The 15,474-nt window shown below is 43.3% G+C and overlaps 2 protein-coding genes across 2 annotated transcripts; both read left to right on the forward strand.

Moving 5' to 3' along the window:
• The first annotated feature begins 4,452 nt into the window (after positions 1-4,452).
• Positions 4,453-8,477, forward strand: znf414 (zinc finger protein 414). Its single transcript, XM_085278609.1, has 5 exons — positions 4,453-4,808; positions 6,209-6,319; positions 7,129-7,234; positions 7,320-7,843; positions 8,103-8,477. Exons 1-5 carry the CDS (start codon positions 4,760-4,762, stop codon positions 8,270-8,272), a joined length of 960 nt encoding a protein of 319 aa, XP_085134735.1. The 5' UTR covers positions 4,453-4,759; the 3' UTR covers positions 8,273-8,477.
• A 2,260-nt stretch (positions 8,478-10,737) lies between these two features.
• mesd (mesoderm development LRP chaperone) lies at positions 10,738-15,156 on the forward strand. The gene is made up of 3 exons (XM_085278619.1): positions 10,738-10,941; positions 12,110-12,338; positions 14,462-15,156. The coding sequence occupies exons 1-3, from the start codon at positions 10,782-10,784 to the stop codon at positions 14,727-14,729; spliced, it is 657 nt and encodes a 218-aa protein (XP_085134745.1). The 5' UTR covers positions 10,738-10,781; the 3' UTR covers positions 14,730-15,156.
• Positions 15,157-15,474: the final 318 nt, after the last annotated feature.

The following is a 15,474-nucleotide window of genomic DNA, read 5'->3' on the forward strand; positions in this document are numbered from 1 at the left end:
AAAAAAAGTTTTGATGCCAGCTACATCCTTGGAAAAGGTGTGTAATTCCAAAGACAGGGAAAAGAAAAGTCAGTCAATCATAGTGAATTGGCAACAGGTCAGTAAAAAGAACTGGTATAAAAATGCATATGAGTCACTCTGATAGAAATGTGTTAGCCCTGCAACAGACTGTTGAGACCTGCACAGCGTGTACACTTCCTCTTGCCCCATGGTAGCTGGGAAAGGCTGATAAGGATAAGTGAAAGAGAGTGGATATATTTTTATTTCTTCTAGAGTGTGGGGCGAGAGAAGAAGATTGGCAACGAGCTCTACAAGGCAACCCTAACCATGTTTAAAGAGTCTGGCAATCCCACAGGTAGAAGAAGAGGAAGCTCCAGAAACAGCATAATGTGACCTTGATTACACGCTTTTCAGTGCAATCAGAGAAGACTGAGCTAAAGACTGCCACAACAAGGACAACACTAGAGCAGGGCGATATGGCCAAAAATATTTATCACGATATATATTTGAAAATTTGCGATAACGATATAACCGACGATATAATTGATGCGAGACAAAATACAACTCCACAACATTACTAGCGCAAAAAGACAACCTTCCATTTATTTTCACTTAAACAAGAAGCTGGTTTTTGAAAGAAATCTCCGTCCCGGGTCATCCGTGGATCGGGTTTCCTCCGAGGCGTGGGCACCTATAAGCAGAGTTTTGTCTTTATCCTATAAGATTCAAAATTATTCAAAGTAACACTCAGGTATGCCGTTCAGCAGGTTAGTTACGACGTCGGGAGTAGCTTGGGAGAACAAGGAAACACAGACTGCTTCAGGTTGCTTTCCCAAAATCAACTCAAAGGTTTATTCATCAGACAACAGTTTATATAGAGGAAAAAGGTTCGTGTGTCAGCAGATTCTCAGTTGAAAACCAGTACAGACCAAATAAGGAAGCGTCTTCCTGCCCTCTGAGCAAAGAAGTATCCTTTGTATAGTTTATCAGTTCAGCTACAATTTATGATCATCCCAGCGAAATACACTCCTAGACATAGAATACAGAGTTCTTTCATTAGTGAATTCTGAAACAAACCACCTGGCCTTTAACAAGCCTTTTCTAGGGGATAAAGAAGGGAGGATGGGAATAAGGAAGTGGTCTCTGTGGTGTTTTCAACCTTGAGGTACCATCCTGTGATTCTTACACATTAATTCTTGGGTCACAGAGAAAGAGAAAAACAACTAGTAAATGGGCCTTATTGAGTAAGTTTTCCTGTATAATATCACTACAAAACAATATCCTGTAAATGCTACCATGGTATCAAAATATCACAACAGTTTTTATGTACATTAAAGCTTTATAAAAATGTAACAGTGCAAATGCAAATTGCTTGCTGAAAGTTTAACCAAAAGGCATTTCCAGTAGAAATGGGCTGACATATCCTGAGCATAACCATGTATAATATCCACTGAAGTTAAAAAGAGGTGCTTTGCAACATTAAACTGCAGTGTGCAGTACGTATTTTTCGGACCATAAGGTGCACGGGATTATAAGGCACATTAAGCGAAACAAAGCAGTCAGATAAATCAAACTTTATTAAACTCATTCTTCTTGCTTCCTCCATTTCTGTACCATTGATTCATTAATGTTGAATTCTCTGGCAGCTGCTCTATTCCCATGTTGCTGCAGTATATTAATGACTAACCTCGTATTGTGGATGGATTATCTCAGTTGTTCTCCTGACTGAAGTTTGGTCCGTTTACAGCATCCTGCCATGTGATTGCATTTGTCTCTAACCATGAAGAACCTTCACGTTAACTTTTATAAGTGGAAAAAAGTTTGCGTTCATCCTCCAGCTTCACTGTTTATGTTATGCTAACATAGCTGTGTCGCTAGCGATCACGTAGCACATCATTATATAGCAGCTAGCCCAACTTCAGTAACCCTACAAACGTCACTGCTGTTTAGTTTCCTGTCTTCATTTATGTTGGAAGTGATAGCAGAGCTGTACGTTTGAATTTTTTCAGAAATCTCTCTGTCAGAACATGCTATATCATGCTTAGGTAACTAGCGAAACTAGCAAACTAACTTCCGCTAGCTTCCTGCTAACTTCTAACTCCGTTAAATGTAATAACTTTTGTTTTCATGGATGCCTGGAAGTTAAACTTTATAGTTACACCTGGTAAAGCAGCAATGCTGATCGTTTTATTAAAGATGAAAGAATTTAGACAGTTTTTAACTCTCAGTGATGCTGCAGTGTTGTTTGACCTGAAGTCAAATATACGGAGTTTGGGAACCAGATTACTCCCAGATTTAAGAGCATCTTAGTCCGACAAATACGACAATAACAACGGCCGCTTGCATGTTCTGCAAAAAAATGTGCTTTGTTGTGTATCTGACGGACAAACACCAAACCAGTTCCACATCACGGAAGTTGCACCATTTTTACAAACCAATTCTGGTTCCTCAACAATCGGCCATGTGCGTATGAAAACAAAGGCACTGCGCATGCGCGTTTTACTCCCATTCTATCGCGATATTTCATTTTCCTATCGTTGCCTAACATTATACCGGTATTACCGTGAACGGTATAATATGGCCCAGCCCTAGACAACACTGCTGATGATGCTCATGGCCAGAGGAACTCACACCCAAGGTTGAAGGTACACACTTGCAGCTCACATACCCGGTAGCATACAGCCTTTGTTCACATTAGTTATGTCCTATCTTGAAAATTCAGGTGCCACACACTCAGTCGTTAAGGGAATTTCCAACTCCTCCAAAGGTTAGTGGCAACTATTTGTCAGGGTGTCAGGACACATGATGAGAGAAAGTTTCACTGTACCACTTACGATGGTGCAATGATGAACTGGGGAAAACTTTTAAAAAACAAAAACTTGAATAGAAGTGAAGTGAACTGCAAGTTGCTGGAGCAAGTACTGGGCTACCAGTCTGATCAAGCACCACTACAGCCATGGATCCAGATGGGGGACACAGCAGAGAGCAAGCTTGGAAGTTGACCTTCATATGTATCGATTCATATTTTTGTAAACAGTCATCACTTCCATTGAAAGAGAGGAAAGCTGCGGCTCTTCCTCCTTGGACCCTATTATTCCATTTGCTACAGTCAGATTTTCACTGCACAGCGTATGCTGTGTTGTTTAGCTTGTGTTTGGGAGTTTTGTCCTTGGAATGAACCAGTTTGTGTGTGAGTGTGTGGCTCGGATGTCGTTCTTGGAGAAGTTTCTCTGATAAACCTGCTATGTAAGGCATGACAGTGTTGTTCCGTTTGTCAGTCTGATGCTCCCTCGTTGGTGTCTGACCTTTACTGTGCATCTTCGCTGATTTGATGAAGGCCCAGTTGGGATAACATGTCTGTGTTCCTTTTCTTTCCCTGTGTGTGGTCTGTGTGTGTGGGCTTCCTTCAGTGTTGAGGTTTTCATTCTCCTTGATATGGACACAGACACAGCATTTTTTAGATGGATTATCGTGGAATGTAATTAATTTGTGGTTAAAAACTACGAGTGACGAGTGACTAGATCGTTGATAATGTAAAGGTGATGAAGAATATTTTACCTTTCATAAGAGAGGCAGAGATTAATAATAACTAATGCGTAAGTGCAGAATGGTGCACAAACACAGAGTGAGTAAAAAGGTGAGAGGAGAAGAAGCACTCAGTTCCTGATCCAGCACTAACTAAAGCCCTATGCTGGTTCCACAGAAGAGGGGCCTGAAAGCTCAATGCTTTGCCTCCCATTCTGCTTTTACAAACCCTTCAAGTAGGCCCCCAGTCTGAGAGTAAAGGCTCTATTGGGGTGATACAGTTCTATAACGTTGTTAAGATAAGATGGGGCCTGATTACCAAAGATATTTTACTTAAGGAGCAGGATATGGAATTCAATTCTGTATTCAACAGGGAGCCAGTGAAGGGAAGCCAAGATAGGAGAAATATGCTTGGGGAGGGAAACAGATTAACTACAGATACTGATACTGTGACAGCCTTCGAATTTGAAGTTCCCAACACCCCCTCAATTAAAGAGAGCCTAGGAAATCTGATTTAAAAAGTCACATTTTTATTTTTTATCAACAACAACAAATACAATTAAGGGGAAATAATCCTATGTAATGCTGTAAACAGCAGGTCTGTTCAATAGTTTAGTTCCAAAGGGTCACTTCCCTGTTCATTTGTTCCCCTTTTGGCAACAAGGGAACAGCCAACGAGTAGTCCCTCTTCCTCTGCACAGCAGCTCCTCCCAGTACTGCTTCCTGATCCACTCTGTGGTACAGAAACAAACAAAGACTGGTACTTTGCTTTTAAACAAACTGCATCACAGACATCCCAGCTGATACCAACTATGGATATCACTCTCAAAAACAGATTTAAATGGTGCTTTATTGGCATGACAGTTTATAAAAACTATAGTTACAATCTGTGAATGCTCAAACTACTAACTTGGTTTGTTATAATTGCCACTGAAAGATGGTGAAAGCTGTAATCTAAGGCTAAGGCTACATCTTTGCAGTGTTGTGATTGCAGACATTCCCAGCTCTCTGTGAACAGCGCTAATCGGTGGTCATGAGAAACTTTCTTGACGCATGCTCGTCATCCAAGTTAATCCCTGTAAATCCCAGAAAGCTGATTGGGAGAAAGTCACTTCTTCAGCGCTTCTTTGTAACTGTTGATTGGTTCACAGTCCACACCACACGGTGGCGGTAATCCACTGTGTGGTTTCTTGCCAAACACCAATAAACGCGAAGAAGAAGGAGCAGGAGCAGCATGTCTGCAGACAGTGTCCCCGCACAGACGTCTGAATATGCAAACGGAGGTTAGTAATGAAGTCATTCTGAAAGATACCTATAGTTTCGGTTTGGTTCCGTTTTTTAATGATATCTGTACGCACGTAGGTGACGTATTTCCTCTGCTGTTTCTCAAAGTGGTCGCCATATTGCGGGGCGGGGGGGGGGGGCAGCGGTTTGTATACAGAGGAAACCGTCACAAGTTCCAAAATCCAGCGATTTCTAAGCGTTTCGTGTGGTTTGCTTTGCTCTGTTGTCTTGTCCGTGTTTGACTGACACATGCGGACCGATCATCTGCTGTCTGGCTGTGCTGCGCACCATTAATGCGCAGAAAACAAAGACTTCAATAATGTGATCGCAGATACAGACTGGCAGCTTTGCCCTGGTTGTTCAACTGAAAGCGTGAATGGCTGATTGAGGCAGGCTGTTAAAGGCGTTACACAAGAACCAGGCTGCTTCCAGTTTCCATTGACTTTGTGCTGCTGCTGTTTGGGTTGCTGTGATAACACAGCTGTTGTTACACGTGACTGAACTGTAAAGACGCCTGTGTGACAGCTCAGCGGTCTAAGGTGATGCTGACCCCTCACTATATCATGACTTAGTATTAGCTATGATGTTATTAAACGCTGAGAGCATTCAGAGTCGTAAGAGGGTTACGGGAACGGTCCAGTCAGCTGGGGGAGGGAAGCCCAGGCTGGACTATTAAAATGCAGCACTCAGTGTAACTACATATTGGGTCGAAGCAGCAAACAACAACTTGAATGGCGTGGAAGGTTGCAGTGTAGTAAACAATGGGCTTTCCAGGAAATACAATTAGAAATTAGGAAGTAGATTTCAAATTGAGCTTTACTTTCCCTGCAGTGTCCAGCTGCTTTCACACCCTCTGACCCAAATCCTCTCTCTCTGCGGGTTTAAGACACTGACCGACTTGTTGGGGTTTTTTAATCGGACTCTTGCGAAAAGGCCTAAATAAAAAGTCAGTTTTGTAGTTACATGTGTGAAAATACTAACTTAACGTTGCTCAGAAGTTAATGAAATTTGGAGAGTTCAGTGTCAGTCTGGTGTCCTGGTCAGTGATGGAGACAGGCAGCATCGTCCCTGCAGCAGTTTTAGAGAAGGATTACTTAATCAAACATGTTTGTAAGGCTGGAAAAACATTGAGCTTCTCGCCTGTGAAACTTAGACCTGCTTCTTTCATTCAAACATCAACGGTAGTGTCAAAGTCTGGCATTTTATACTTTATAGGAATGCCTCACAAGCCATAGTCACGAGCAAGATGGCAAAACCACGTCTGTGTTCACTAACATTAGCCCGGCTAGCTAAGCAGCTCCAGACAAGTTACTAAATTCTTGATGTGATTTACATGATGTTGGGTTCCATGAATAGTTGTGTTTGTGTCAGCTTTTAAAGTCGTCTTTGTCCATTTCAGGAAACAAGAGGATACCGTGTCCGTTGCACGCCTGTAAGAGAGTGTACCGCGACACAAGTGCTCTGGAGAGCCACATCAAAGATCATGATATCCCGGCTCAGTCTCTACCTGGTGAGGTCCTGCACTCCAACTGTGGACATAAACAAATAAGGTTGCGGCTGGAAATAAACCAGTATTGAAGCGCATAATAAAAGCAAACATGGTTTATTTCTATCAGTCTCCAGTCCTGAACAGTGCTTTCCATCAAAACATGTTTTTGTGTTCATGATATGAAACTTGGTATAATTTCTTTAGACAGTGTGACTGCGTTGTTTGCTGTAACACATGTGGCAGTGATGGCTGTACTGTGGACGTGCTGTTGTCTGCTGTACTGCACTGGGACTCTTAAAGTAACTGGTCATCATTAATGGTTAACAGTCTGAGTTTTGCTGTTATTCACGGCTGTGGTTTTGTTCAGTGAGACTTTTCGCACCGTCTCCGTGTTTTTAGTCTATTTGTTATGTTGCTTTAGAATAAAGTGTAACCGAATCCTGAAAACACTCAAATGATGTTCAAGTGTGTGACGATGTTTTTCCTGTTCAGAAGTACACCACTGTCGTCCAAAGTTATTCCTCTAATAAATGATAGATACTCAAATGTTATTTGAACCATAGTGATAAAAAGAGCGTAGGAAATAAGCAGAAACTAACAACCGTGATGTTAGAAGAGAAGTAAGCTAGGAACCCATCAGATAACCTGCTGACTTATGGTTCTGCACATGTGTCGGGCAGAGGGGAGGGCTTTTCACCCAGTACCCTAATAGTATATTCTAAATGTCAGATTATAGCTGAACCCCAAAAATCTTGCCTTACAGTTTCTGCATGTTCCTGTGGACAACAAAGGTTGTATCAGATGACAAACACTATTTTTGATCTCCTTAGGTAAAGTGCTGCTGTGCTCTACTGTCGGCTGCGGTGGTTCTTTCTCCAACATGCAGAAACTGATGGAGCACATGAGGCATCATCACAAACCCAACATTTTCTTCCAGTGAGTTGGCCTGTGTTCTCCGGATGTGCTGTGCTGTCAGTGAGCTGTAGACATGTTTACAATCGTCTGGCTTCTCTTTCTGCAGGTGTGAAAGCTGTCGCACTAAGTTGCGCTCATACCGTGGCCTGCTGACTCACCTGCACACCTGTTCTAAAGTCACACGGAGTAAAACGAAGCCTGTTGAACAGACACCCCCTCAGCTTGCTGCTGTTACCAACCCAAAACCCACAGAGCAGCACCTCCCACGGCTGGAGTCGGTGTCTGCACCCCAGCAACTGCCGCCTCAAATCCCAAACCCAGATGGAGCCATCCGCCCTGCTGATCCTCAGGCACACTCCTCAGCCCCACCTCTGCTCAGTTCCCCTATCTTGCATCTCCAAGAAACCTCCCCTCTTCAAAACATTAATGAAGCTCGTACTTTGCCTAAGGAAAAAGCCCCTAACATGCCCCCATGTCTAAAGATGGATGGTCCAAAAGCAAGCGCTGACCCTCCTGAGTTCCAGGTTCAGCACCAGCCACAGACCAGGTCACCTGAGCCCATCCCTCCTGCTCCAGGATCAGCACCTCATTCTCCTCCTGGGTCATCGGCTATCTGGAAGAAGAGTCCAGGTGAGTTCGGGTTCACTGCAGACTAGCACCATGGGAACAGTTACTCAGCCCAGCGCAAGTGCAGCAGTAGTTAAATAAAGTAGTTTCCTGGTTGATCATTGTTTTTGAAAGGATGATTAAAAATGGTCGCAGATGAAACCCGTCACCTTTTGCAAAGCCTTAAATGTATCCTGTGACGTTAGCATGCTTTTGACTGCTTTTGTGTAAGTTTAATCAGTGAGCAAATCAAACACTCACAGTTATTTGTTTTGTGCATTAGGTTTGGCCTGCAGCAGACGCATCCTTTGGGAGCACACCAGGGGGCGCTATACATGTGTACAGTGTGGCCATGTAGTAACCAACCGCAAGGAAATGACCCTGCACATCAGCAGTAAACACGGCACCATCAAAGCTGTAGAAGATACAGGGAGCTCTGCTACTAACACTTAGTGTGGCAACTCTAGTTGTCTGTATGTGTCGAGGTTTTAGCCAAATTCTGAGTGCTGGCTGTGCACAGCAGGGTTGACTCAGAGCGAAACACCCGCAGGAGTTATGTGCATGTATCTGCTTGGGTAATGATGCTAAGAAAATTGTATATTACTGTTTCTGTAGAGCATCTAACATCTTCACCTCTTGAATAAAAGGTTCAGACGTTTTTGTGAAAGTTTTTGTTTAAATATCTGACTTTTGGGTCACTCCAGTACAAACAAGAAGACCACAGAGAAGATTGAAGGAGGACATGCAGAGGTTTGGCGTGGCATGAGATGAAGGCAGATGTGACCAACTCTAAAGAAAAGCTGAAAGACGAAGAGGAGTGCAATAGTTTTAGATCACTAAACCCTGTTCAGTGAATGAACAGTGAGTTAACTTAAGTAGTTACTTCCTCCAAAACATCACCTTGTCTTTTAGACCCCATTCATGCAAGATTGTGTTGACACACCTCTCTGCATTGAGTCATTACTTATTATCTTTGGCTCTCTTCTATAGTGTTGTCTTATCTCTCACCTCCAGCCAATTCTTAAAAGGGAGTTTTTCCTTCCCACTGTCGCCCAATGCTTTCTCATACGGGGTTATCTGTATTGTTGGGTTTTTACCTTACAGTATTAAGCACCTGTAGCTCACTGTTCTTGTGATTTGGTGCTGTGTAAATAAAACTGAATTGAATTGGTTCGATCCTTGGCTGCTCCAGTCTGCATGCCAAATATCTTTTGACAATATACGGAACCCAAGTTCCCCTCTGATGCATCCAAAAGCACTTCCATATAGAAGTGCTTGCATGAATGGGTAAATGAGGGAAGTTGTATAAAGTGCTTTTACTCTACAGGTAGAGTAAAAGCACGTATACAAAAACCAGTCAACTAGATTACAAATCCAAGATCACTTATTCTACAGTAATAGTTGTGCACTGCACATGCATCACACTCCCATCACCAACAGGTGTTTAACACAAGTCCCAGAACTGCTCCTTAATAAATGTCCAGCTATTAGAGGGGTGGGTGGTGTGGACACTCAAGCCTTTTTCAGATTTTGTAGGTGGCACTGTTGGGCCAATTTGTAACATCCAATGAAAAGAGTTAACCTGAAAAGTTCACATCACATTCAAGGTGCGTGCTAAATCTCACGACCTTTTAAGCTTTCCAAACCCCTCGATTATCATGTCACCAGGGTGCACCATTAAATAAAAACAAATTTCATGTCAAAGCATCATTAAAACCTGATGTACATAAACTAAACATACGGTACACTAAGACCAGCTCCTTAAGGCTTTTCATGTCCAAAGTTCAAGTTGCTCAAGTGTAACCACCTTGAAGCTATACCTCAAAGTGTAAAACATGATATTTTCTGTGCGTACTAAGTGGAGATGTGATGATTGTTAAACACTCCAAATAAAAAATGTGTTCAGGGGCACACCCTTATCACAATTGAGAAGATTGAGCCAGATTGGACACGGTATTATAATAAAAATGTCATGGCAAATGATTGAAATTTGCTGTGGCGCCACAGATGCACCCTATAGCCCAGGTCTGTAGTGTACACTGAACAATTATTCAAGATTCAAAAGCTTTATTGTCAATACAGCAGTATACAAAGTATAATCAAATGCTGTTTCACCCCAAGCCCCCTATGGTGCATTTATGAGTATATAAAAGATATATCTCCAAGAGATATACAACTAGGAATTACAAATAAATAATAGGCTAAGTTTTGGTAAAATTAAGGGATAAAAATATATCAATTACTAACTATACAATACTATACAATACTATAATGATAACTATACAATACTGCCTGTACGATAAACAAAGGCAGGACAGAGACAATACAAAGTGGGTTGTGCAGTGTAATTGCATACCATGTTCAAGTTATTGTCAGGATATTATAGACGAGACAAAGACATGTGCAAGATGCAAAGTGTGCAAATATAGTATAGTATAATTATAATATAATTATAACGTTTATTGAATGAACACTTTGAAAATAGTAAAATCGGCACCAGTTTTATCTTCAATTCAAAATATTGGACTTCCTGTTTGGTTTGATCAAGGAGCCCAGAGGCTTTTTGTCCCTCTTAGCTTGTTATATGTGTACATTTTTCATTCATGTAGCTCAAACTACGTGTCCGTCCGTAGTACTTCATTATAGTCTGCATAGGTGGCGCTCTAGAGCCATTTTCAAATGTCCCAAACAATAACGTATCTGTGTATTTGAGCACGTTAAGGCCCCGGAAAGTCGATTAATTTGCCTGAAAAACAATAACAATAATAACGATTAAGGGAGCAGTGCTCGGTAATAATAGTAGACTGTAGTAGTCCTCCCGGTGGGTCCCCCCGGTGGGTCCTCCCGGCTTTACTTTGAAATTCTCCACCGGTCTGCAATGCCGGCCGGACTCTTTTGACACGCCCCTCTCGTCTTGTGACCGGCAGACTTCACAGCCAATCACAGGGTACCATCTGGAAACATGGCGTCTGGCTTTCTGTGGAGATGCGCGGTGCTTGTGCTCTGCACACACATGCTTTGTGCTGTAGAGACCGAGACTAAAGCAAAGGCCAAGAAAAAGAAGGACATCCGAGACTACAATGATGCTGACATGGCACGGCTCCTGGAACAGTGGGAGGCAAGTTTTCCCGTCCACAGCCTTCAGATGTTAGCAGCTGTTAGCCGCTGGCTAGGTGTCGTGAGCCCAGCTAAGTCTGAGGGTTTAACTGATATATTGGTGGAAGTGCTAGGGGTTACTATTAGATGCCGGACTCTTTCGTCGCTACAGAAAGACTAAACACCACAGTCATTATAAGAGAGAGACGTGGCACACATTCCACAGTGGGAGAGATGCGGGGTATTCTTTCCAGAGGAAGTTGTTTTAGTTTAAACTCCACAAGAGGTTATTATAATTTCACTGGTTAATCAATACATACAGTTTTTTTGGTTCCGGTGATCCTTTTAAAATGTTTATTTATTTTTCAAAAGCAGTTTTTCCTTTTCACTGTAGCCAAGTGCTTGCTCATCATTTGATTGTTGGGGTTGTCCGTTATTGTACCTTTACCTTACTGTATTAAGCACCTTGAGGCGACTGCTGTTGTGCTTTGGTGTTAAATAAGTCAAACTGAATTCAAAGTAAGCCAGCAGTCTGATAGCAAAGTGCTCTGCTGAGTGATATGAAGTTATCCACATTGTAAAGACTGAGTGTATAGATATAGGTTAGCTTAAGTATATGATTGTCTCTTTTGCTTAGCTTGATTTTATTGTCAGTCCTACTTTTCAGAAGGAGGTACCTCCTACTTTCAGTCTGAAATGATCACTAAATGATACAATGAGTCATCCTATTTCCGAATATTCCGTTCGGTCTCTTTTAAACCAGTTATTTTAGGGATAAAAAACATGAATTAAAAAAACAAGAGTGCCATTTGTTTAAAATAAAAAACAAAACTCAACATCATCTAAATATTTGTGTCTAGAGTGCAGGGGTGGGGGAAGTCCAGGCCTCAAGGTGCCCTGCAGGGTTTAGATCTCACCCTGGTTCAACACACTGAATCAAATGATTAGTTCATTACCAGGCCTCTGGAGAGCTTCATGGCATGTTGAGGAGTTAATTTAGCCATTTAAATCAGCTGTGTTGGATCAAGGACACATCGGCCCTTGAGGCCTGGAGTTTCGTCCACACATGCTATAGTGTAAGAGTGGAAAGTATAAAATAGATTCAAACGAGTGAGACGCAGTATTAGCTGCTGTTTCATCTTAAACTGTTGTCATGTGTTTTGTTTTTTTCTCTCCATGTGGTTTAATAGGCAGACGATGACATCGAGGAAGGTGACCTTCCAGAGCACAAAAGGTCTCCTCCTCCCATCGACTTCTCTAAGGTGAACCCCTCCAAACCAGAGGAGCTGCTTAAGATGTCCAAAAAAGGTCGGACTCTGATGGTTTTTGCCACAGTTTCAGGAGATCCTACAGAGAAAGAGACAGAGGAGATCACAGGCCTGTGGCAGGGCAGCCTTTTCAATGCCAACTTTGATATTCAGAGGTATTTCCTTTCTGACCTTGTTTCGTTTTTTGTTTCTTGTTGTCGTTTGCGTGGGAGTGATTTCTATTTGTAGAGCAGTAACAAACAAACTGTGTTCACTGACAGTCATTTTCAGAACAGTTTAAGAGCCCATTCTGTGATACTGATCAATACTGAAGCATGCATTTATTTATTTTTTATTCCAGAATTATCATCACTCTGCCCAATTCATCCCACAGATGTAATATTATCTACAGCTACTCTTAGTACCATTGATGTTAAGTTAGACTCTTTTTCTCCAATTGATCTTTCTGAGTTAACTTCAATAATTACTTCCTCCAAACCATCAACGTGTCTTTTAGACCCCATTCCTACAAAGCTGCTCAAAGAAGTCCTGCCATTAATTAATGCTTTGATCTTAAATATGATCAACCCATCTCTAATAATCGGCTATGTACCACAGGCCTTCAAGCTGGCTGTAGTTAAACCTTTACTCAAAAAGCATCTCTAGACGCGAGTATGGGGTGTCTGGCCCATTGCTACGGGCCATTCAATCCCTATACAACCGTTGCAAGAGCTTGGTTCGCATTGCCGGCAATAAGTCGGACTCGTTCCCGGTGGGTGATGGGCTCCGCCAAGGCTGCCCTTTGTCTCCGGTTCTGTTCATAATTTTTATGGACAGGATTTCTAGGCGCAGCCAAGTGGCGGAGGGCTTTCGCTTTGGTGGCCTCAGAATCTCATCTCTGATTTTTGCGGATGATGTGGTTCTGTTGGCTTCATCGGGTGAGGGCCTCCAGCTCGCACTGGAGCGGTTCGCAGCCGAGTGTAACGCAGCGGGAATGAGGATCAGCACCTCCAAATCTGAGGCCATGGTTCTCAGCCGGAAAAGGGTGGAGTGCCCACTCCGGGTCGGGGATGAGTTCCTGCCCCAAGTGGAGGAGTTCAAGTATCTCGGGGTCTTGTTCGCGAGTGATGGGAGAAGGGAGCTGGAGATCGACAGACGGATTGGGGCTGCGGCTGCAGTAATGCGGACGCTGCACCGGTCAGTCGTGGTGAAGAGGGAGCTGAGTGTAAAAGCGAAGCTCTCAATTTACCGGTCGATCTACGTCCCTACCCTCACCTATGGCCACGAGCTGTGGGTAGTGACCGAAAGAACGAGATCGCGGATACAAGCGGCGGAAATGAGCTTCCTCCGAAGGGTGGCTGGCCTCTCCCTTAGAGATAGGGTGAGAAGTTCGGCCATCCGGGAGGGGCTCAGAGTAGAGCAGCTGCTGCTCCACATCGAAAGGAGCCAGCTGAGGTGGTTCGGGCATCTGGCAAGGATGCCCCCTGGGCGCCTCCTGGGCGAGGTGTTCCAGGCATGTCCCACCGGGAGGAGGCCCCGGGGCAGACCCAGGACACGCTGGAGAGATTATATCTCTCGGCTGGCCTGGGAACGCCTTGGTATTCCCCCGGACAAGCTGGAGGAGGTGGCTGGGGAGAGGGAGGTCTGGACCTCTTTGCTTAGGCTGCTACCCCCGCGACCCGACCTCGGATAAGCGGATGAAGATGGATGGATGGATGGATGGATGGATGCATCTCTAGACCCAGCAGCCTTAGCTAATTATAGGCCAATCTCCAACCTTCCTTTATATCAAACATCCTTGAAAGAGTAGTTGTCAAACAGCTAACAGATCATCTGCAGAGGTTTATTTGAAGAGTTTCAGTCAGGTTTCAGAGCTCATCACAGCACAGAAACAGCTTTAGTGAAGGTTACAAATGATCTTCTTATGGCCTCTGACAGTGGACTCATCTCTGTGCTTGTCCTGCTAGACCTCAGTGCAGCGTTCGATACTGTCGACCATAATATCCTATTAGAGCGATTAGAACATGCTGTAGGTATTACAGGTACTGCACTGCAGTGGTTTGTATCATATCTATCTAATAGACTCCAGTTTGTGCATGTAAATGGAGAGTCCTCTTCACACACTGAGGTTAATTATTTTTCCTTCCCACTGTCGCCAAAGCTCTTGCTCAGAGCGGGGCGTCTAATAGTTGGGGTCTTTGCATTATTGTAGGGTCTACCTTACAATACAAAGGGCCTTGAGGCAACTGCTGTTGTTATTTGGTGCTTTATTAATAAAACTGAATGTTTCCTCTTGTAGGTTCGTGGTGGGTTCCAACAGGGTGATCTTCATGCTGCGAGATGGTAGTTTTGCCTGGGAGGTGAAAGACTTCCTTGTGGCTCAAGAGCGCTGCGTAGATGTTACTGTAGAGGGACAGGTGTTTCCAGGGAAGGCTGCCAACAAGGATGATGCCAAATACAAGCAGCAGAATGAGGTCGACACTAAGAGAAAGAGCAAGAAGAAAACGGAGAGCAAGAAGCCTGATTTGGAGGGAAACCGTGCAAACTCTCTGAAACAGGAGCTCTGATGAGTTTGTGAGTTAGTAATGAACCTTGTGGTCTCATAAATGATGCTTCCCACATCCACTCTGTGAGCAGTGAACTGGTGAGGGCCCACTGGACCACCTGGAGATGTGGAGGGATGAGTGAACTAATGAATTCTGATGGGTAACGTCAGCTGGAATCGTCACTCTTTCAGATCATTTTCAATGGAAGCCATATTGATTTCTGTTAAGTCATCACCAGATCAAAAGGAGCACATGCATTTATTGTTAACAAGGTACTCCACATGAGCACTGTCAAACATTTAATCCTTTGTATCCATGATTGGTTGTGGAATAATTTTTGTGTGGTGCAGGCATGGAGGCACAGATCTCACCGTCCTGTCCTCGTGTGTTTGTAGCATCCACATTTTCTATTTGATTTGATGAGAAAATAAACTTTTGATATCTTTGACTTCCACTGTGAAAACATTGCATTCAGTAACAAGTGCAGACTTGCTTTCGATTGAGAGGCATGCGTGCAGATATATACAGCAGCGGTCCCCAATCCCCGGGCCTCGGACCGAGTCGTTTGGGTCGGATATTCCCTGGGTCTTTTCCTGTGTTGTAGTTGTCTTATTTTGAAAGAAATATTTATGCATTGCCATGGCAACCAGAAAGCATTAAGGGGCAGAGAGAAGGATGTTACACTCAATGTTGTGGGCGCATTTCAGGAGGATGCTGCTAACAAAGTAACACAATTACACATTGTGTTCATTATTATGTTTACAAA

This window comes from Mchenga conophoros, linkage group LG1 (genome assembly GCF_057382185.1).
Source record: "Mchenga conophoros isolate Kocher_MC1m ecotype Shallow Benthic linkage group LG1, M_conophoros_male_GT1.1, whole genome shotgun sequence".
Lineage (NCBI taxonomy): Eukaryota > Metazoa > Chordata > Actinopteri > Cichliformes > Cichlidae > Mchenga > Mchenga conophoros.

Coding starts and splice junctions, on each gene's coding strand:
- znf414 (XM_085278609.1), top strand. CDS start 4,760: ATGTCTGCAGACAGTGTCCCCGCACAGACGTCTGAATATGCAAACGGA. Junction 6,320..7,128: donor CCCGGCTCAGTCTCTACCTG/GTGAGGTCCTGC, acceptor TGATCTCCTTAG/GTAAAGTGCTGCTGTGCTCT. Junction 7,235..7,319: donor AAACCCAACATTTTCTTCCA/GTGAGTTGGCCT, acceptor CTCTTTCTGCAG/GTGTGAAAGCTGTCGCACTA.
- mesd (XM_085278619.1), top strand. CDS start 10,782: ATGGCGTCTGGCTTTCTGTGGAGATGCGCGGTGCTTGTGCTCTGCACA. Junction 10,942..12,109: donor CCTGGAACAGTGGGAGGCAA/GTTTTCCCGTCC, acceptor TTTAATAGGCAG/ACGATGACATCGAGGAAGGT. Junction 12,339..14,461: donor GCCAACTTTGATATTCAGAG/GTATTTCCTTTC, acceptor TTCCTCTTGTAG/GTTCGTGGTGGGTTCCAACA.